This window comes from Caloenas nicobarica, chromosome 21, assembly GCF_036013445.1.
Source record: "Caloenas nicobarica isolate bCalNic1 chromosome 21, bCalNic1.hap1, whole genome shotgun sequence".
NCBI classification, from domain to species: Eukaryota; Metazoa; Chordata; class Aves; order Columbiformes; family Columbidae; genus Caloenas; species Caloenas nicobarica.
Window position 1 is genome coordinate 2,180,275 of NC_088265.1, and position 21,394 is coordinate 2,201,668.

At 49.0% G+C, this 21,394-nt stretch overlaps 1 protein-coding gene across 2 annotated transcripts; it reads left to right on the forward strand.

Annotated features, from left to right (window-relative positions):
• Positions 1 to 1,949: 1,949 nt before the first annotated feature.
• Positions 1,950 to 21,388, forward strand: C21H6orf89 (chromosome 21 C6orf89 homolog). Of its 2 annotated transcripts, none has more exons than XM_065649630.1 (8): positions 1,950 to 2,026; positions 5,388 to 5,595; positions 6,850 to 7,015; positions 14,457 to 14,611; positions 14,921 to 15,042; positions 16,266 to 16,392; positions 16,481 to 16,604; positions 16,986 to 21,388. In XM_065649630.1, the coding sequence occupies exons 2-8, from the start codon at positions 5,407 to 5,409 to the stop codon at positions 17,069 to 17,071; spliced, it is 969 nt and encodes a 322-aa protein (XP_065505702.1). In that variant the 5' UTR covers positions 1,950 to 2,026; positions 5,388 to 5,406; the 3' UTR covers positions 17,072 to 21,388. The 2 variants fall into 2 exon arrangements, with proteins under 2 accessions (XP_065505702.1, XP_065505701.1); XM_065649629.1 differs by lacking the exon at positions 1,950 to 2,026 and adding an exon at positions 2,904 to 2,973.
• The last annotated feature ends 6 nt before the right edge of the window (positions 21,389 to 21,394 follow it).

Consider the following 21,394-nt stretch of genomic DNA (forward strand, 5'->3'; position numbering starts at 1 on the left):
TTAGACCACAGGAATTTTTTTTTTTAAACCAGGTCCTTTCCCTTTGAGCCATTTGTAATTCCTCAGTGCACTCCACGAGCGTTAGAGGAGCTGCCCCAGCCAAGCCAAGATTACGAAAGATCTCAGACCAGCCCAAAGTCCGCGGGCGTTTAGCACCATCTCGCTTTGATGTGTCCACCTTGGAAAGAAAAGAACCTGGATGAGCTCCTGACAAGTCGGAACAAACAGTTCTAAAGCTTTCGGTGCCCCAGCCACCACATCTCGGGTCTTGCCCAGCAGCATCTCCCGGAGTTTCACCCCGTTCCCCTCGAAAGGCAGTAAAATCAGGATGTGGGGGCTGTCTTGCTTCCCGCGCTGGGATTGACAGGGCAGGAAAGTCAAACCTGAGAAGAGGAAGCACTTTTTTCTTGCAATGTTTAATTAAAATGCAAAATTCGTCACCGCAGGAAGTTGTTGAGGTTGAGAACATAAACAAGGCTGAAAAGCAGACCAAAGAGATACCAAAAACACCTGCCACAGCCGGGACCAACAGCTGACTCTGAAAATGCATTTAATTGCAATTAAGGACTGAATCCCACATGTGAGAGCTGGGTGAGGCTGGGACCCCTTGCTCCTGCTTTCTTCCGAGCTTTTTGTGCTGGGGGTGGCTCTGGGGACCTCTATTTGTTCCGTCTCATAGCCCTTTACTCCTGGAAGCCTTCCCTATGCTTTTTAGGGCTTTCCCCCACTTTTTAGGGGGTTAACATCCCCTGCGTGGTCACCGCTTGTCACTCGAGCTGCAGGAGCGGGGATCCGTGTCCCCGTGGGGCTGGGGGTAAGTGGGGTTCGGGAGGCACTGGGTGCGTCTTGGTGGGTCCCGGGGGGTCTCAGGGATAGTGGGGGGTGTCTGAGGGTCCAGGTGATTGTTGTGGGGGGTCTGTGGCTAACTGGGGGGCTCAGGCATGTGCTGGGGGGGGGGTCCTGAACGTGTTTATGGGTTTAGGTGCACGCTGGGATGTTTTAGGGCTAGCAGGGGGTGTCTGAATGTGCTGGGGGGGGAAAGAGGGGGAGTCCGAGCGTTCCTGGGGGGATCTGGGGGTGGTCATGGACTCAGGTGGGTGCTGGGGGGTCTCTTAGGGACTGATAAGTACTGAGGTAGTGTACCTATTTTGCAAAGTTATGCCAAAGGTTTTGTTCCATTTTATTTAGATAAAGTGTGTTACGCACTAACACGCTTAAACCAACAGAGCCTGTTTACATTTCCAAGCTGTAGGGAAGAGACTTTAGTAGTGCAGTTCATGTTTTTAAAACCTCAGTCACATTAGTCCCAGAAACACACAGAGCACACTTGAACTAATGCAAAGTTGTGTAGGCGCGACTCAAATGATTGCTGCTGCACAAATTTTGACACCAGTGTTACTCTATGTTGTAGGAATAACAGGCCAATCTCTTACCCACTAACCAATGCATAGTCCACAATGGGAAAAGAAGATATACTTGTCAACCCACTACAGTGCAGAAGTTACACAGAAAAGGAAAAAATTGGAATGAGTTTTCCAGCTCTAGATTCTGCTCCAAGTTAGCAAGGATGATGTGCATACGTATAATTGCCACTCTTCACCTTTTTACCCCTTCCCCTACTGTGTGTTAATGTCAAACTTTCTCCTGCAGGAATTTCATTTATCACATGAGCCAAGAGGTGACAAGAAAGGAAAAAAAAAGATGCCCATATGGTCTATAGCGTCTTCAGCAAGAGCTCAAGGGGGGCGTCGTGTTCTAGATTCGAATGAGCACCGGAGTGTCTCAGGGCGACTCTGGGCTCCGCTGGTTGTTGATGGGGGGTCTCAGAGCCACGGGGAGTGCGGGGAATTTGGACGGGGGGTGTCTCAGGGCCACCGGGCGCTCCCTGCGGTGCCGGGGGTCGCGGGGCTGGGCCGGGCCATGGCGGAAGAGGAAGCGCCGGCCCGTCCCCGGTCCCGCCTCCATCGCGGGCGGGAGGAGCCCGGAGCCGGGCGGCGGAGCGGGGCAGCCGCCGGGCGGTGCCGGGGTGAGCCCGGGGGGGGACGGGGCGGGGGTGGCGCGGAGGGTCTGGAGCGCCGGGCCGGGCCTCGGCCCCTACGGTGGGCCCAGGCCTAGGGGCAGCCCCCTGGGCCTCAGCGGGGCCCTCGCCGGGCGCCCGGCTGCGGGGGTGGGGGCTGGTGGGTTTGTGTTTTTTGCTTTTTGTTTTTTTTCTTGAACGTATTGATTTTTATATTTAAAAAAAAAAAAAAAATCCTAGCTGGAGCTCCCCGGAGGTGAATCAGGGAGATGCCGTGAGGCCGTGGTGGGCTCAGGCCCCTCTCGGGGGGGGTTTAGCCCAAGTCGGACCCGACCCCCCGGGCAGGGCCGGGGGAGGCGGCGCCAACCGGGTTAAAGCAGATGAGGGTGTATTTTTATTTATATCGCTGTTTCAGCTTCACCAGCGAGGCGAGTAAGCTTTCCCTTTTAAAGGCTTCTCCGGCAGCATTTCTCTCTAAATATTTACAGTATCTAAATATTATAGCGTCTCAGCTTTCTAAAGCCCGGGTCCAAACCGTGCCCTGCGTTGGGGTCGGACGGGCGCTGGGCTGGAAACCCTTCAGGCCGAGAACCGTCGCTGTTCACATTTGCAGAGAGAGCCGCTTATTGCTGGAGTTCATAAAAACCAGCAATACCATTTGGTTTCCCTGTTTTAAAAGGCCCGTCTCTGAGGGGCTGCTGTGCACAAGGGACGAGGCTCATTCAGTACGTGTGTGACAGCAAAGCGGGAACAGTAGCCTGTTGTTGTTAATTTGTCGGTTGTATCGTGGCGATAGGAAGGGAAATAATGGGTTGTTATTTGTTTTTTAAGGCCTCATCTGTTCTCAGAACAATGCGGGAGTGCGATGCCTGATTTCCCAGCTGAGGACACGGGTTGCTGTTGAGTTTGTCAAGGAGCTGTCTTGGGATTTTAGTGCCTGTGACTTGTCTACAAAGGTATTGAATCAAACGTAGATTGAGGGAGAACTGGGATGTATCTCAGTGTTTTATCATAGTAGGATGCTTCTGCTGTTTGGAAAGGGGGAAATCGCCGTGTTTGACAGTGCTTCTGTAGGGATAATTGTTTTAAGTGGTTCCAGGCACGTTCTGTAAGCAGAAGCTTGCTGACTCTGCTGGAGTTGGGCACGGGAGAGCGTCACAGGCAAAAGCTTTGGCACGCAGGAGCTGGAGGAAGCTAGATAACCTTTCAGTGCACCAGTTGCAGTGTCAGGGCAACTAAAGTGATCATAAAAACTAGGAGAAAAAAGGCATTTAATATCCTGCAGATGTGCTGGCTCTTGCTTGTTACATGAATCAGGGTATTACATAAATGAAAGAGTTAGTAAAGCAGTGTATTGTTTTTATAGAGCCAAATGCGTGCCAGGTGCTTTACAGATGAGAAGAAAAGGTCCCTGCCTTGGAGAGCTGACGATCCGTAATGGGCTATTATTGATCAAACCTGCTTTGGGGCAGCTCTGTGAGCCCATGGGGCTGCTCAGGTCGTAAGATCTGGGACAAATATTTGCGTGGAACGCAAGGAATGGTGGTAGAACAGGGCCAGGAGCTAATTAACCTGGCAATGTAGTGCAGCGTGTTCTCGTTGCATGCTTGGGGTTAGGTTTTAATTCAGCATTTTACTCCTTTGGTTTTTCTAAGGCTGCGGTTAGATATTTCACACTGATGTTAATATAACATCTGACGTTAACTGCTCGGGTTGGATGCTTAGGCAGCTGCCGACCAAACAAATCAGGGTTATTTTTCAGCCAGATAATTTTCCTGATCTGATTCACCATGTGACCACGTAAATTAATGCGCAAGAGCAGAGCAGGGAGTTGATCCTGGGGCAGAGAAGCAATTGCTGAAGCTGGTAGTCCTGTTGAAAAGTTTTGGCTTTGTTTTTTTCCTCTGAAACTACACGCTAGCATTGCAGGAAAAAAATATATTAAAAATGCCCTCTCTTGAGTTCTGACTTCTTGTAGAAGCTCGAGTGAGTAAAACAGATCTGTGATTTAAAAAGCGGGCTGTGCTGTGGGGTGCATGCAGAAAAGATCCATGTAAATAGTTATCCGATTCTTGTAGCACAGCGACAGACTCTGCAGAGCGAGGAGGTGACCGGAGTGAAGCAGCTGGATTCAAGAGCTGGTTCCCGGTGTCAGGTAGTACTTAGAGCAAAAAGGGACCAGGGGCCTGATTTCCGTTTCCAGTGATTATGCTTCACGTGGTTTTTTTCCGTGATGATCCTCAGTCTGTGTTCCCAGGGCAATGCTTTGCTGAACGCTGTCTCCCCAGAAAGTTTTGATTGTCCCACTTGGACCAAGGTTGGAGTTTTCCCGGCTCAGAAACGAGAAGCAGCGCCAGACCTCACAGATGCTCCCTTTCCCCCAGCAGTGTTTTTCCAAGGCCTGATGTCTCTCTAACAATGGGATTCTCACGTTGGCAGCTATTAGCTTATCCGGCAATTTCTTTGCATCTTTTCTTCAGCCCATCTGCTGCTCTTGGTATCATGAGGCTCTGCTTTTGTGGCAGACAGGGGGAGTGGTAGAGGGACACGTTTCATTTTTTGGCATCTTAATGTTGATTGCTCGTAGGTACGTTCTTACAAGTTTCCCCGTTGAAATTTCACGGCAGGAAATAATTTGCTGTCAGATGCCATTTTTTTGTCTCGCATTCACAGTGCAACTCTTGCTGCGGTATTTAGTTCTGTGGCATTTCTGCAGGTGAATGACCTGCAGGCAAACTTTCCGAGGAACCAGGAGCTTTTGTTGCCCACAGAGCATGCTGCTATCGTGTTACTGTTACTCAATAATCAGTTGGCCTGGATGGACATTAGGTTGCGAAAATTTAAACAAATTGTAAACTGTTGAACTTTGCCCCACGCTTACTGCTTATTTCTCTGTCCTGTTCTTATTGCTGACAGGGGATTTAATGAAAACAAATCTACATTAAAATAAGCGACTAAAATTATAGCGCAGCAGAGCTTAGCTTGGCTACCATGTGTGCTGATCAGCTCTGTATTGCTGGCTCTTGTATGTGGTGAGCAATCGCTTTATGGGACGGATTCATTTGGAATAGATGAATAAATGGAGTTTCACTGATTTCTGGGAAGCTTTGTTCATTTCCGTAAGCTGCAGATCTCAGCCGGTTCTTCTCTTGTCAGGAAATTTCATGGCTTCTTTCAGTCCCCGTGGGATACTGAACCAGCAGAGACTATTAGGGCTGCAGCTAAAGGTTGTCCTGCGAAGAGGTTTGCTCCAGATAATCCTTCCTTCTTACCTAAACACTGCGATGTTCCTGTGATCCCTCTGCACACACTGATCTTGAGCTGTACGGCTGGAGTTTGTCTTATATTAACGTACTGAATCTCTCCATAGGTGTTTTTCATCGGAGGCCATGGAGCTTTCGGCTAATGAGCTCAGCATTTATGACAAACTGTCAGAGACGATTGATCTGGTGAGGCAAACTGGCCACCAGTGTGGGATGTCAGAAAAAGCCATTGAGAAATTCATCAGGCAGCTCTTAGAAAGAAACGAACCTCAAAGGGGGCCGCCGCGGTACCCGATCTTAGTGGTTCTCTACAAGGTAAGACGTCCCGTGTATGCACAGCCTGTTTGAGGGTCGGAAGTTCTCCTTTTCCACCTGAGCCTTTTATTTCCCATTGCATTTTCTTGATGATTTTTTTTCTGAGTTCTTTATTTAAAAAGCTGTGTAGCATAGCATCCTTCCTTCATCCCATGAGCTGGTTTGAAAAGAGAAGACAGCTGACCGAGGTTTGAAATTGCTTATGTGTGTTGAAAGTTTAATGCGTCAACACCTTCCTTGCCCTAAATTGTTAAAGAATGATGCTTTCAGATTGATTCTTCAGGTAAAGATTCCCAGTGTCAGCACCCTCGGTGGAAATATGAGGAGAGGAGGAGATTCTTAAAAGTTCAGGGTTGAATAACAAAGAGATCCAGGTTCTGTTTCTGACCTTATCATGAGCTTCTACCTGTGTTTATTCTCCTTCTAGTCTATAAAATAAGCCTGTAGCCTGGATGCTTGATTCTAGAAAAATATTTTGAGACCCTAAACTAAAAGACGCTGTAAAAGGTTTTGCAAAGTGGATGAAAGAATGCTATTGTTAAATAGGTTCAAGATGTTTGCTACAAGGATGAAAAACTTCCCAGTGGCATAATATGGAGTAATATTTTGGTGTCGTCTTTACAAAATAATCATGATGGTTTCTATTTAGAAAAAAATTCAAGCTGTCTTCCTCTATAAAAAACTGTAAAATGAGGCAGGAGAACAGAAAACTGGAATTTTAAACTTTCAGCTTCTGTTCTTGTTTTTGCTGTTGATTCACTTTGACTTTGGCCGGGAGGAGAAATGCATCATGTCATCTCTTTAAGGCTTATTTGGGATTCTGGTATGGAGGAGGGAGCTGGTGCCAGCTCTGCGTTTGGAGGCTTGATGAATGTTTGCAAAAAGCCTTGAAAAACCTTGTGTAAGAGGCATGGCAGGAGTGCAAGCTTTTGTTTGATTAGGTGAGAGGAATCGGAACTATCTGTAGATAATCCTTGCTGCATTCACAGTGCTAAAATACATGAACAGAGCTGTGTGGCTTGGGTTTGAAGGCTGCTTGATGTCATCCTTGGACAGCCCTAACGCATGCACGGAGTTGTCAGTTGGTTTTATTAAATAGGACTGCAGCTGAACGAGGAGTCGCAGAAAACTGCGAGTGTTCGTCTTGTGGCGCAGAGCCACAGCCCTTTGATACCAGCCACAAGGTCTGTCCTGTTCTGAAGATGCATCAGCTTGGTGCAGTCTCATTAATTCCACGCCTGTTTTCTCTCGCAGGGCCTGCTCATGCTGGTCTTGGTCTTGCTGACCATTTACTTCGTGGTCCAGCCGTACAACCCGCTGCCACCCGAAGCTCCGCTCTCCAGAGCCCACGCCTGGGGCTCCCTCGTTGGTCACATCCGCCTGCTCTCTCTGCCCATCGCCAAGAAGTACATGCTGGAGAGTAAGGAAATTATTTCTCTGCTCTAACACAAGCCTAGCAAGAAATACCAAGTTAAATACCAGCCATGAGAATCGTTTGAGTGTCTCCTTGGGCACCAAATAACAAACATGTTCCTGGCATGGCACCATGGTTTTCTCTTTTCCTACCACTCTACTTAAAAGTAACATCCTGAATTCTAGCTGGGGTGCTTTCCCTTCCGTTCATTTGGGCTGAAAAATCTTTTATCTCTAACTTCATCATTTTCTTCTTGCACATTCTCTTTTCCTTGCTTTTAACACCTCAGGTTTTTTCCTCCACAAGAGTTCTTCTTCCTCTAAAAAACCTCTGCCATTCTGAGAATCATACCGAGATAGCTATGCTGGGTAAATGTCACTTTTTCTCAGTAAGCAGGAAAAACAGCTTGTCAACCCAATCTGGATATCGGCGAGCAAAGTGTAGAAACCTCAACATGTGACCCGAGTTTAAGGAAAAGTGGTTTTTGCCAAGTGGTGTATTGGGAAAGAACTGCGGGCTTGAGAGCTATGGCGTTTATAGCCGTTAACGTACCATAAGGGGAATGTGTGTGTGGGGAAACTGGATAAGTGGCTCCCTAATGAGGCAGCCCTATCATGGGAGAGGAATATAATAGACTTTTCCTAGACTGGCATAATAGAAATGGAAAAGTTTTATTATTTCTCATTCTCAGAGAATAATTTCCACTGACTTAGGCTGGCAAATGGGTGTAAACATGGGCTTTGCCTCTTTGATAAAATACAAAGACTGTCAGTGATGATAAATCTGCAAAATATTTTGAGCAGGGATGTGGCACAATGTTGGTCGTCTGTCGGCACACTGTAAAAACAAACTTCTGTCTCCATGCCCTCTACGGGTTTATATTTAGCCTCGGCAGCTCATTGTGTTGGAGTTTTCTGTTCTGGCTCTGACCTTCCTGCCGCAGCTAAAAAGGGCACCCTGAAATGCCAGCACCGTTCTGCGTTTTCTCCGTGTGTCTCCCTCTCTTCCGCTGACACGTGGGATTTCTGTTAACTCGAGTTCGTACGAGTGGGACGGGGTATCCCCCATTGTTTGTCTCCTTCCTTACACACTGGGATCTCTCGCAGGGAGGAAAAATCAAAGGCGAGGAGATGGCTGGAATAGCCTCTTGACTGCTTATCTACTGCGTTTTGGCGTTGATGCGAGTGAACACCCCTCTGCTTGTGCATGGGAAAGGAAGCCAAGAGTTTCTTCTTCCTTTCTCTGTGTCGATCTTGGTAGTTGAAAATTTTGAGGGGGCTGAGGGACAAAACTTGGAGTTTTCTGTGCTCGGGCACCAGTTCAAATCCAGCTGGGGCTGTTCTTGCTGGAAGCCACCTGTGAGCAGTTTGGAGGCTGCCTGGCCCTCTGGCAGCGTTTCGCCGGCCCCGCCGCGGTGCGCACAGAGCCCGGCTGTGGCCGTGCGGGTGGTCTGGGATCGCTTCCTCCAGGCCTAAAGCTGCCCAGGCAGGTAGGGCCAGTGGTCTAGGGCTCCGCTCTCCCTCCTGAGCCTGCTCGGGGACTTGTGGGCTCGGGGCAGCTTTCCTGTCTCCGGGATTGCATTTCGGAGCCCGGTCCCCTGGTAGGTGTGGGCTGAGCAGCCCGGTTTGTGTTGCAGAACAAGAGGAGCTCGATCCCTGGTTTCCCTCAAGAGCCAGAGCCCCACGTTAGAGTTGTGGTGAAGCTTTGGGGTGCAGGATGCTGCTCCTCACTCCCTCCAGCTCAGGGTGACCTGCCTTCGCTCTCACCTTCATCCTCAGCCCTCCCACCCCACAAGCCACGGATGACAAGGGCTGCCTGTCTGTCCCTGGCTGTGGGTGGACCTTTGAGCGGCCGAGGTGAGGACCAGTGTCTGCCAAGCTCTCTCCTGTGTGAAGTTTGTATGATTAGGTCCAAAGTAAATTTCCTTTTTGCCTGTCTCTCTGCTCTGTTGCTTGCTGGCTTTCTCCCCCGGATCAATTCCCATACTAAAACTAATGTTCCCACCCTTTGTTTCTTCTAAGCTGACTCTTAGACCCTTGGGTTTGGCATCCGTGCCTCTTCTTCAGCTGTTTTCCCAGGGCTAGGAACCGAGGTCCTTTCTGTTGGGGAAAAATTCTGCGGAAATGTGGTTTGCATTTGCTCTTCCTGAGCTGGTGTTTATGCAGAGCTTGTGAAAGCCCCAGCGCTGGGTCAGGCTGCCTGCTCGGGGCCGGGGGAAACGCCTCTCACCGCCGCAGCCCGCGGCTCTTGGCCAGGTACATCGCTTCGTGTAACCCCAGGGAGGTGACGGGTTTGCAAACCTCCGGGCTCTACCTGCTGGAAGGAACACAGTGGACTTTGGGTGGGCACGTGAGTTAACTCAAGGCTTTCTAGTGCTGTTCCAAGAGCAAGAAGGGTCTGTGTTACCTGGATTTGTTGTTGTTCTCTGACACAGGCTGAGATGGACAAGTCATTCCCTCTGTTTCGGTTCTCTGGTGCAAAGTTTGAGCACTTCCCTCTCCTCTGCAAGCGTTAGGAAGCTTGGAGAAGACTCCTTTTGTCAAATACTACTTTTAGCCTAGACCAGCAGGGCTAAAATCATGTTTATGGGTTTTATACGCAGTCTATTTTAGAGAAAGGAACACTGCTGGAGAAGCTGCGTTTAAGCAACACCTGGTGACTGGCCTGTCCCCGTCACGTCCCAAGGCCTGCGGGGTGCCAGGGCTGTTTGTGGGGATGGGTCACAGCAGGCTGGGTGACTGGGAGAGGACATCAGGCTCTGCCTCTTGGCTGGCCACCTTTCCTTTAGCTGGAGCTTTGCCTTGGCCCCTGGCCAGGTCCCTTCTTCTTTCTGATCTTAACCCTTTGCAGGCAGCCTGACCGTGGGCTGAGCACCCAGGTATTCAGCCTTTCCCCGCGGGTTCTGACCTGCTGGGTTCGGGGTTGCATGAGCCCAAGGAGTAAGAGCCTACTCTGAATGAAAGGGTTGCACAAGAAGCTGCTTGCGAGGTAAGGCCGTATCTAATTTCTAACTTCTCACTGCCCTCAGCACAGCCCTCTCCTCTTGCTCACAAAGGATCTTTCTTATTTTTTTCCCTAAGCAAAGACAAGCTGGTTTGCTCTTGTGCTCGTGCACATTCTCGTGAACCCTCTCTGGGGGGCTGGATGATTTTGAGGTGTATATAAGCGCAGTGTGGGTTGCAGCACTGCGCAGGGCTCCCTCCCGTCCCCCTACAGCTGCCAGTTTGTCTGTCTTTTTGTGTGTGTGTAAACAACCATTTTATAATATCACCTGAGAGTGACTAACAGATGTGTGCATTGGCTCGTTCCAAGGGGGCAAGAATGGCTGACTCTGCAGTGCCGGGCGGTGCCAACCTGGTTTCATACGCTGCTTTACTTTGGCCTCTGTTCAACCAGTGCACTGTTTATTTGGATTTGCTGACAGTACACAAAGTCCAAATCATTGTGGTGATCCTGACCATGAAAAAGCTTTTCCTTTTGCTTCTATATTTTGATGTCTTCAGGATTTCTTGTTTCCCCATTTGCAGAGCGAGCGAGTTCTCGCTTTGGGTTTGCTTCCCTGGAGAGAGAGCGAGCGTGCCATCCGCGCCTGTTGCAGAGGCGTTTAGCAGCCTGGCCGAGCCCTGTTTGCTCCAGTGACACGGGGACATCAGACCTTTTACAAACTGAAGCCACTGTTGGGCAAGTGGCAGTGACTGGGAGGGATCTGGTCACAAGTTCCTCCAGCCACATTGCTCGTGGAGACGCTGCCAGAGCAGCACAAGCTGCTTTCTAGGGCACATAACCAGAGGTACCAACCGGAGGAGTGGACTCCGGAGGTTTTCCTGATGGTTTGGTCCCTGCCTTCTGTTTTCTGGATTGGTAGGTTCAGATTTCTCCTGGAAATAATGCTCTTTCACCCCAGTGAACTGTGAGTTCCTCTGGGGCTAGGCTGAGCAGACTTGATTTCACAACGTCTCATTGGATCAAAATCATTTTTGTGCTTTGCTGGAGATTGACTAATCATCCTTCAGTTGTTTGACCAGCCGTTACCCATTAGTGAAATGAATGAGTAGTTCTTCAAGCTGTTGACTTTTTACCCAGAACAAAAATAAGGCTTTCTTGATGGGTTTATTTGTAGCTGTTATTTTGTTGCTAGCTTTTCCTAAAAATGCTATGAACCAAACTGAGAGGTACTTCCTTCTGGGATAAATATATTCAGTATACTCAGAGCTACAAAGAAGTTCAATATGAGAAAGAGGTGAGGATCTGGTGCTGAACAAGGACCCTCTTTGTAGTATACATTTAAAACCCCAATGTCATGCATTCCTTAGTCAGGGCTTCCACACTATAATTAATAAGCACTCCTTATGATTCCTGTCTGACTTGCTCAAGAACCCATCAGTTTAGCCTGACTTTGACATGACATTATAAATGATCAAATTAATTTTTAGCCTAGTGAAAAATTGCAGCAAGGTGGAGCTTGGGAAACGTTGCTTTTGCAACAAGGTGCTCTGAATGTCTGCTCTGAACTGCACCGTGCAGTAACTACAGAGCTCTTAATTTCTGTATCTGTAAAGTAAGAAGGATGAGATTTACTTATGTCTGTGATTGTGAAATGATGTCTGTAAATGGCTTTGAGTTTTGAAAATACTGTTTTATCTTTCTGTAAGGTCTGAGAAAGGGGGTGTGGTGAAATGCATGTAGCATAGGCTGCAGCAATGGCCTAGCACAAGCAAGGAGGTATTGTACTCGAGTAGTACAGCATCTATAAGTCTGCAGTGGTCCCAATGTGGCAAGCAGCTTGTCCTCTCTTAGGAGCAAGAGCAACCTGGCCTGCATTCCTTTGGCTGTCAAAGCAATAACAGTAGATTATGAGCTGCAACTTTACTTTGAGGTTAAGGGCTAGACCTCGCAAATCCCTGTCCTTAAAAATAACGGAAAACAGCGCCGTCAGATCCAGCATCTGGAAGTTGGATGTTTCCAAGTGGAGGGAGAGCTGCAGCCCTTCTGTGGTGATGGGACATCAGAGCACTGAGAATCTTACAGGTGGGATCGAGTGTATTGAGGAAAGGGCTGATAAGAAAGATGAGGGCAGACTTTTTAGCAGGGCCTGTTGTGATAGGACAAGGGATGATGGTCTTAAACTAAAAGAGGGGAGTTTCAGGCCGGACACGAGGAAGAAATTGTTGGCCCTGGGGGTGGTGAGAGCCTGGCCCAGGTTGGCCAGAGAGGTGGTGGCTGAACCATCCCTGGAGACATCCCAGGCCAGGCTGGACGGGGCTCTGAGCAACCTGAGCTGGTGCAGATGTCCCTTCCCATGGCAGGGGTGGCACTGGGTGAAGGTCCCTTCCACCCAGACCATTCTCCGAACACCTGGGGGGACTGTGGAGTCCCTTCCCCGGACCAGACTTTTCCGTGCAGACCTCGCTGTCACTCACCTGCTGGAGACTCTTTCAGCCTCACAGCCGTGAGTGCTTGGGAGCAAACCAGCCTGGTTGGAGCCAGCGAGCTGCCTGAGGTGCTGCGTGCAGGAGGTTTTATGTTTTCAACACTTCATTAGGGTCAGGAGCAGCCCTTGGCTCCAGGCGTCTGGCTGGAGCAAAAGGTCCCCTTGCTGCAGGGCTTCCCTTTGAACCTGCTGCGGTGGCAAACTGATATTTCACCCTCCATATGGTCCCTAAAGAGAGCAGGGCTGTTGTTGGGATCCTGCTCTCAGATCTATACAGGCAAGTTTCCATAAGTTTTACTATTTCGCTGCCAAGGGGCAGAACCAGGGCCAGGTCTCCTCAGTAACCTCTTCGCTTCCAATCTGGTCGTCCACACCCAGCATCTGTGGGCTTGTGCACACACACCCCTCCGTGTTGCAGGGGACAGCCAAAAAACTTGGGAGATCCTCTGTGAAAATGGCCAAGAAGGGTGGTGTACTCATTTTAAATTGGTTGTAAATTGAAAATTATTTTTCTGCATAGTGGAAAGTAGAGTCATAAACTCCTTCTAGCATTAATCATAGATGTGTTGTAAAGAAAGTTGTTATCTTTTCGTCTGTGCTGGAAGTCTCCAGCCCTGGCTCTGCTAGGAGTTATCCTGACATAAGGGAGGAGACAGCTCTTGTTCTGGAAAGCTAATATAGCATAAAAGCAAATATTAGGTGGGTATGACCGATGGGGAACTGAGGTTCTGCTTAACAAACCGAAGGCTGCTCCTCAAAGAGGGGTGAGAAAGCCCAAGTGTGGAGGAGAGGTTAGTGGGCCCTGGCGCTGGCTTCTGGCGGGTAATGGATTGTTGTACATGTCAGTGCTACAGCTGCTTTCCTGCTCTCAAACCCCGCAGGGATAATCGCACACGCCCAGCACTTCAGCATCTGAAGGCGAGTGGACGGGACCATCGTGTGACGGCTGCACGTGACGGTCGCACTGGGATGAAGAGACCGTCTTGCTTTTCAATCCCTGAGCAGACTGTGCGTGCGCGCAGACGCTGCGCCCGACTTCGACCAAAATAATCCTCCAGGGTGTCTGGGCAGGGCGATAATGTGAAAGGAATGCAGGGAGGGTAATTGAAAGAAAATAAGCATCCTCAGTAATGCACGTGGTCTGTGCTCCCTCCCTCCCTGGGAAGGGCAGGAGCTTCTCGCCGCCCGTACTTGTCATGCCAGTCACACGCATGCTGGTGCACAGGCTAACACCCTCCACAATAAATCTCAAAGATTAATTACACACACAAAAAAAAAATCCCACAACCTCACTCGCAGCATTTGAAATGCGTCTCAACTGTGCTCCGCTTGGGTTATTCATGGGGAAAAGAAATAACCTCCTGAATCGAGCAATTCAGAATGCAAATGTCCCAGCCTGGCTCAAAAGAGGAATCAAGCTCTATACTGCCAAGCTGATTAGCATCCCGGTACAGGGGGTACCGCTCGGAGAGAAAATTTGGGGGCAACTGGGCTTAATGCTCCGGGATGAGGTTTTTAAGTTTTGCCCAGAAAGAAATTACAGTGTTGCTGCTCCCTGTATGATGAGAGACCATAAGATACGTTTTCTTGTTCTCTTCGTGGCGACTGCCCTTCCTCTGGTGAGATCCTTCAGCCTTTTGTTTCCTGTCACTGACCAGCTGGTTTTTGTGAGTTGAGGTTTTTTGTTGTAAAATTGAAGCTTTCTACAGGCAGTGGAACAAAGATTTTCTTTTTTCTCTTGTGAGCAGGGAGGGAAAGTACGTTGGAGCAGTTTCTCATGGGAGTGGGACTTCTGCTTGCAATAAGGATTTTACACTTTGTTCTGCCTTCTCACTCCTTTCTATGAGAGCAGCGTAGACACGTGAAGCTTGTTCTTTTTGCGTAACTTACAGCTGTCGGAAGCTATAAGAGATCTCAGTGTTCCATGTTAGAGATAAATGAGTTTATCGTCGAGTCTGTCTCCTTCCCATTTAATTTTTGGTTTAATTAAACACGTTTCTCTTGTCTCTTCCCAAGAATGCCAGGACTGGTGGGCAGCAGGTTGCAGACGGAACACTTCTGCGCTTCCTGCAAACTGCACGGTCTGTTCCACTGTGAAAAGCCTTCAAGTAGTGACAGACTTTGCAGAACTATCAGAGAAGCTCCAGAGGTCTCAGCCTTTTCTAATCAAGGTAATGCATGGATTTGTAAGGCTGGATTAGTCCAAACTCTTGAATAGCACCAGCCATGGTATTTTCAACCACAAACTCGAACTGCTGATTGAGGTAGAACACATATCTGAGAAGACATTTAGCCCCAGTTTAAAGATGGTGGGGGTGAGGAGCTCCTTAGCAAGTTGTTCCTCTGACTAATTATTATTATGGTTGGAACCTTAGCAATCTAGATGGCAGTTACTTTTGAATATTCTTTGTCAGGATGGAAATAGGAGAGAGGCAGAACCCTAGGCGCACAGCTTTTATCTTCGTTTTGTGTCGTTTAAGACAGGGCAGCATCTCTCCTATGAAGAACTGAAGCATTTTCAGTCTCAGGATCCAGACCTGGCAGAGGTTATAATAGAAGAAAATTCAGCTGAATTGTGGAGCTGCCCATCTTTCGTTCCCTGGTGAGTCAAAACCCAAACACATGAGAGGTGTGTACGTCCCTTCTGCAGGGCGGCCCAGGCTTTTTGCCGACGTGAATTACCAGGAGCTTGCAAGGTGTACTTGAACTGGAGGGAAGGGAAACAGGAGTGGGTTCCAGGCTCTGTCTGCCTCCTGGCACTGATCTGATCCAAGCAGAAGACTTCTGCACTGAAAGTGAGATGTTGTGGCTCACCTTACAAGACAAAAATATCCCAGTGATTGCTCAGTCCTGTTCTTCAGGCCCTACGTTAATCATCTGGGCTGTGGTCTGATCACCCGAGGCAACTGGTTTACAGTTCTAACCACATCTGTCTGTCTGCTCAGTGGAAATCCTCCACTATTAGTGCCATGACTGTTGCAAAACACAGAGAATTAACAGAAAGCTAAAGGGATCCTGCACTTTGTGTCTGGTCTCAAGCAGGAAAATGACCTACCCCTAATCCTGGCCCTCTGGGAACTGTGCTAAAGCCTTTAGCTTAACTACATTGGAACTATTCAGAGCTCTCTAAGGTTGCAGAGCAACCCAGTGTATTAGCCAAGTCTTTTCGTGTGGAGAAGAGCGACAAGTAACGTGGGAAGGTGCCTCCTGCTGTGGAGCAGCTCCCTGGCACGGCCGTACGAGCAAAGGGCTTGGAGAAGGCCCTGGTGGAGTCTGTGCTCTGGCTAATGCTTAAATGGGATCTTCTTGCTGCTCTTGTCGACCGCAGCACTGGTAGATGGATGATCAGGGCACAGAAGTATTAATCATGTCAAAATGTAAAAGATGTAAAAATAACAAGCCCCACCCTGCCTTTTCCAGTTACATTCCCTGGCCTAGAGAACAGACTTGGATTCCCCCCGCCTTGCCATGTGGTTTTGGTTATGGTTGCGTACAATGCCACCTCTCTGCGTCTTTTGTAATTAATGGATCTGATTAATGACTCAGATCATTTTAAGGGAAGAGGGGAGGAAAATTAAGTTTAGGCATCCATGATGACCTGTTTGTTTCCTCTTTACGTGGTCCTTCTGCAGGTACTAACAGGAAGATATGAAGGAGGTTTAGAAGCTGAGAGGTCGAATTTTGCTCCTAGGGGCTAGTCTGTCAGCAGGCTGTTTATCAAGCGTGAATATCTGTGAAGAATTTTGATCTTGGAAGTTGCCTTTTAAATACAAGCATTATCATTGTGCGATATTTCTTTAATATGGCTTGTTTTGTTTTGTTTAGGAACAAATCTGTGAATAAAACTCGGATTCTGCAGGAATTTTTCCCCACTTCCTCTCTGCTGTCCTTCCCCAGGACAGCATCCCTGGAGAGCTGCTTCCTCATCCGCCATCCACATCTGGGGAATAAGGTGAGAAATTCAGCCCAGAGACATTATTTGATCAGACAGACCCAAGAAAAGCTAGCGAGGCTTTTGAAATATTGTCCTCTCCTCCTAGAGCTACAGCTTGCACAGCCTGTTTGCTGTCGGAAGCGGACGGGTCACCCTGACTGTCGTACCCCTGGACAAGTGCAGAGGACACTGTGAGATGTTCAAGGTGGAGCTGGAAGCTGGAGATTTGGGTGAGTACTGGTGCTGTAGCTGGCAGGTCTGGGGGATCCCTGGGACTCGGGAGGCACCTTCCAGCTGGGTCTCTTCTGTCTGACACCTGAGACAGGTTCTCTCAGACACCATTACCACCTCCGAACTGGTGTGTGTCTGCTTGGAGCAGTACAGATCATTCTGGACTGGGAGTTTGTGGCCTGGAACACAAACCACAGGATACCATGAGATGCTCAGTGTAGAAACTGAGCAGTATGAGCTACACAAGACAATGCTCTGTGGGTGTTACTGAGGGCAGCGTCTTTGCGTAGAGTTCTGCACACACTCATCACATTACCGGAGATGAGCAGTTATTAGGCATGGATTCATCTAACACGGCCTCCTCGTTGCATCTTCCAAAGGCTATGCCAGCGCAGATCACTGGATGATGAGCTTCACAGCCAAAGGGACAGAGCCGGTGGTGGTTTGTGATGGAGCTGCCAGCTAAGGACAGTGGGGTGGGAACGGAGCTGTTTCCAGGACAAGACGACTTTCAGCTTGGAAGCCGAGGCAACGTCTTGAGAGCGATAGAGCCGGGGCAACCGGGGCAGGCAGCTTTGCCACCCTGCATGTTTACAGTGTTTTAAAATGACTGTTTTCATGACCCTTGAGGTAACTCTTTGCCTTTCCTCAAATGTATTTTGGGAGAAGCGCAAGCTATTTATGACCTTCCCTGTCCCCTCAGGTAAGCCCTGGGTTTGCAGCAAAGGGTTTTTTTTTTTCCAGGAGCAACAGAGGGATTTCTCAGGATGAGATTCACCTTGTGTCCTTTGTGGATTATGGCACTTCTGAAACTTCCCTGGGGATTTTGGGAGCGGAGGGGGTGTGTGACATTTCTGGGTACGTTCCTCCTGAGGAGGAGGCGGCTTTGAGCCTGTCTTGTCAGGCCAGCTCTGGAAAGGGAATGAATTGGTGATGTGTCCCAGCTCCACCCCATCACTCCGTCACGTTCGCAGCTCTGTGCCTCTGTCGTGTGCCTCGCAAAGCCAATCTCAGCTCCGTGCTCCAGCGCTGAGATCAGCCCTGCAGCCTGGGGCAGAGACCCTTGCCCACTGCATCCCTCTTGTACCCAAAGAACCTGTTCAGGCCTCTGCTTTGTGTCTTGCGATCACTCTTCTGTGGTTCTCTATGAGCAGGTTGTGAGTGAGTCAAATAGTAACTGTGGGGTTTTTCCCCCCGCTCTTTTCCTACAAAAATACTGGTGGAAGTTTTAGTGGTGCTGAGAGTGCCGTGGTTCTGGATGGAGACGGGGCTGGGTGCAGAGCAGCTCTCTACGAGTTTGATATTCTGATTGTGCACCTAAATCACTAGGGCTGCACGACTGTTCTCATTTACTCCTTGCTTTTCGAGGTGCTGCCTGCGTTCCCAGCCCAGGGCACCCACGGGAGCTCCTGAAAGCTTCCTCAGCCCTGGCGTTTTTTGTGTCAACTCCTTCCAGACCTGGAACTCTGTCTTCAAAATGAACGTTGGTTTTTCCCGAGTCCTTTCCAAGCTGCCTTCGCATGCTTCCTTTTGCTTTGTCCCCGAGAGAGGCTCGGTTTCAGTGTTTGCAGGCTGCGGATGCTGCCGTCCCTTCCAAGTCTGATCCTCTGGGTCTGATCTTGCTGTTGAAGATCGTTTACAGATGTGTTAGGCTGAACTCATAGGCCAGGGCTGTGGTTCAGGACATACTCTCACACTTGTTAATATGGAATTGGGAGGGGTTTTGTTTGAAAGCAAGTTAACTCTGTTCTCAGGAGCGAGAACCTTTCCTTCCATACATATTTTAGGTACGTGTAAAATGACAGATTGGAAAAATGTCTGTCCAGCCTTTGTTTTTGAGCAAGACCAGGAGAATGGGAGCAAACATCGTACTAATCTTATTAGGGTCTGACAAAAGCTACCAAGCGGGATGACCACGTCTGGCTCCTGCACAAGGATAAGGCAGAGGACAGTGCCTGCTCCAAAGAATTCAGTCCGAGGCCTTGACACTACAGATATTTCTATGCATAACCCTTGTTTTTCCCCTGTAAACGAATAAGAACAGCCCCAGCACCCGGTCAGTCTGTGTGCCTGGCCCTCGACACAACCAGCACACACCAGATTCTGCAGAACCAAAAGGGGAGAGCCTCTCTCAGGACAGAGGAGGACTAATTTAATTTGCAGCAAAATATTAAAGGGAATTGGATTAATAAGACCTCCGTTAGTATTTTTAATGCTTGGGGTATGTTTTACACTTGTGACACTACATGCAATCCTGTACATGCCAAGACACACACAGCACCCCTCTCCCTCCTCTTAGTTCATGGAAATTCGGGAGTTTGGTGATGGCAGAATTAGGGCCTCATTAGTGACTGTTGCTATTTACACTTTGGCAGCTTCTTGAGCCAAATTCAAGGGCTGAGAAGGAGATTTCACCTCTTACTGGTTTTGTACCTGACCCATTTCTGTAAAGCATTTGGTTAGAGATGCAGGAGAGAACCTGCCTGACCCGTTATCGCTGAGATTGTGGGTGGTTTGGTGATGCTGTTATTTCTAAGTGTCCTTGAATGTAACTTGTAAAAGAGCTGCAGAGACAATTCTCAAGTGTCTGTGAAATGCCTGAATTTTGTGAGCTGTTGTGGCTGTCTGGCTCCTTTGGGGAGAAACAGAGAAATTGGATCTGTTTACAGTTGCTGTTTAGATTGGAGGGGAAGGGGCTCTGGGGCAGGTTTGTGCCTATTTAGCAAAGTGCTCTCATTGCTTCTCCCCTCCTCAAAGAGTTGCAGCTGGTTGGATGGAAGATGCTGAATCTGGACCGTTTGCCGATCAGCTTTCCAAGTGCACTTTATGGTCTCTGCATAAGTTTCCAGATCTGTGTCTAGGCGATACATTGCATATGTCCCAACCGCGCTCCCTTTGGAGTTTACGTCATTTGTTTTTAAACTTCCAGTATATTTTCTCTTCCTCTTCCAAAAGCTGTAAGGAATTAGCTGCTAAACTAAAACAGGAGGGCAGTTCTCCTGCTGATAAAGAGCTGATTTTGGCCCTTGCCGCTGCTGAGAGCGGAGCTGTAGGACGGCTTCTAGAGCAGCTCCTGCCTCCAGCTGCCAGACAAGTAGTGCGAACGCCTTCTGCACTGAGGAGCCGGGACGGAAACCTTGGAGGTGAGCCCAAAGTGGCAGAACTAGGATGGCCAAAAGGAGGTTTTGGCACCTTGGCCAAAGGCTGCTTCATCATCTGAGGCTTCAGCTTCGCGAAGGCTGCGGGAGGCTGTGAGCTCCCTGGAGAGCCGGGCAGCTCCTGGTGATCTGCCCAGGCTGAACTGGGGGGAATGTGGCTGTTTCCTCAGCGATGTTGAGGCATCGTGGCCACAGACGTGATGGGACGAGCCGCGGAGGGTGCGTGTCCCATCCCGGTCTCCATCACCTCCGGCGTCACTTGGCACGTGCTGGTTTGGACGATCCCACTGCCCACCCCCCCAGCTCAACGTATGGGTCCCAGCTTTTTAAAATCTGTTGCTGTGCTCCAGAGCTCTTTGCCTGCAAGCTGGGAGATGGAATCCAGCTCACCCGCCGTCCCCTGGCTGCAAAGCTGCTCTGAAACGGCCCCAGCAAGGCGCAGGAATTGGTGCTGCCCCTGGGCAGAGCTGCGGATGGGACATTTCTGTCCTTGTCACCCCTGGGCTGGGCAGCAGCATCGCGGGTTAACGCTGGTTTCCAAAAGCAGGGGCCATTGACTGTTGCTCTCAGGGTAACCGAAAGGAGGAGAAAGGAGTATATTATTTACTTCAATACTGGGAAATCAGCATCCCCTACGGGAGCTGAGCCGCCAGTTTCTATTGATTCTTTTTTGATTTCTTTTTATTTTTTTTTCCCTCCCTTCCCCGCTGGTGTTGCTCACAGAGTCTCCCGCGAGGCAGCTCTGCAGATCCCAGCCTCAAACTCCCTTTGCAACACCCCGGAGGTCTTCCTAGGGTCAGGTTTCCCGAGATTCTTGGGCCCTTTATCTTCTCCCGCTAGTCCTCTCGCTGTAACGCTCTGGTGGAGGAGCTGGTTTTACCAGGCTGGATCACAGCTTTCCTGGCTTTAGCAGCAAACCTTGCACGGCCTTCGCAGCGAGTCCTGCTGGCGGGGTGGGAACACCCCGAACCGAGGAGCGGGACAGGATCCTGTTTCTAGAGATGCGAACTTTGCAAACTCCAGCATCTCGGAGAATCGTTCCTCCTGCGTTTAAACATCCAAACTCGCATCAGGGGAATGAAGTTTGCGGATCTGCTCCATCCCGGGCTCAGTGGTTCGTGTTTAGTCCCGTAGTCCCCGAGAGAACTGAACACTTTCCAGGGCGAGGCTGTTTCTTTGGGTGCACAAAGATCTTTTGCTTCCTGCAAACCAGACTTTCTCCTCTTGGTAGATTTTATATGTAGAACTATATATTCTCCTCTTCAGGAAACTCATAAAGGATAGATTTACTGTCCTGCTGCATTAACCAAGGGCGATGCTGGACTTCCCCTTTGCTTTGGAGACTCAAACAAATGACAGGTGATTTATTTTTAGCATTATCTCTTTGTCTACAGGGAGGGGAGGCACGTTATAAAGGCTCAGGGGTGCTGGGTAGTAAAGCTATAGATACATAAAGACTGTTTCAGTGCTGAACACTATAAATTCTAGTGGTGGATAAAAAAAAAGAATGTAAATATGCACTTAATGCAGAATTTTATGGATGGTCATAATTTAATATATTGCAAACTTTGTAAATACTTGGGAAAAGCCTGTAAAGTGTGTAAATAAATGAGATTTGTATGTAAGGAGAA

Excerpts from the sequence above, each read along its gene's own strand:
- C21H6orf89 (XM_065649630.1), top strand. The coding sequence starts at position 5,407 with ATGGAGCTTTCGGCTAATGAGCTCAGCATTTATGACAAACTGTCAGAG. Across the intron at positions 15,043-16,265 it reads TGCCCATCTTTCGTTCCCTG|GAACAAATCTGTGAATAAAA; the intron begins GTGAGTCAAAAC and ends TGTTTTGTTTAG. Across the intron at positions 16,605-16,985 it reads GCTGGAAGCTGGAGATTTGG|GCTATGCCAGCGCAGATCAC; the intron begins GTGAGTACTGGT and ends CATCTTCCAAAG.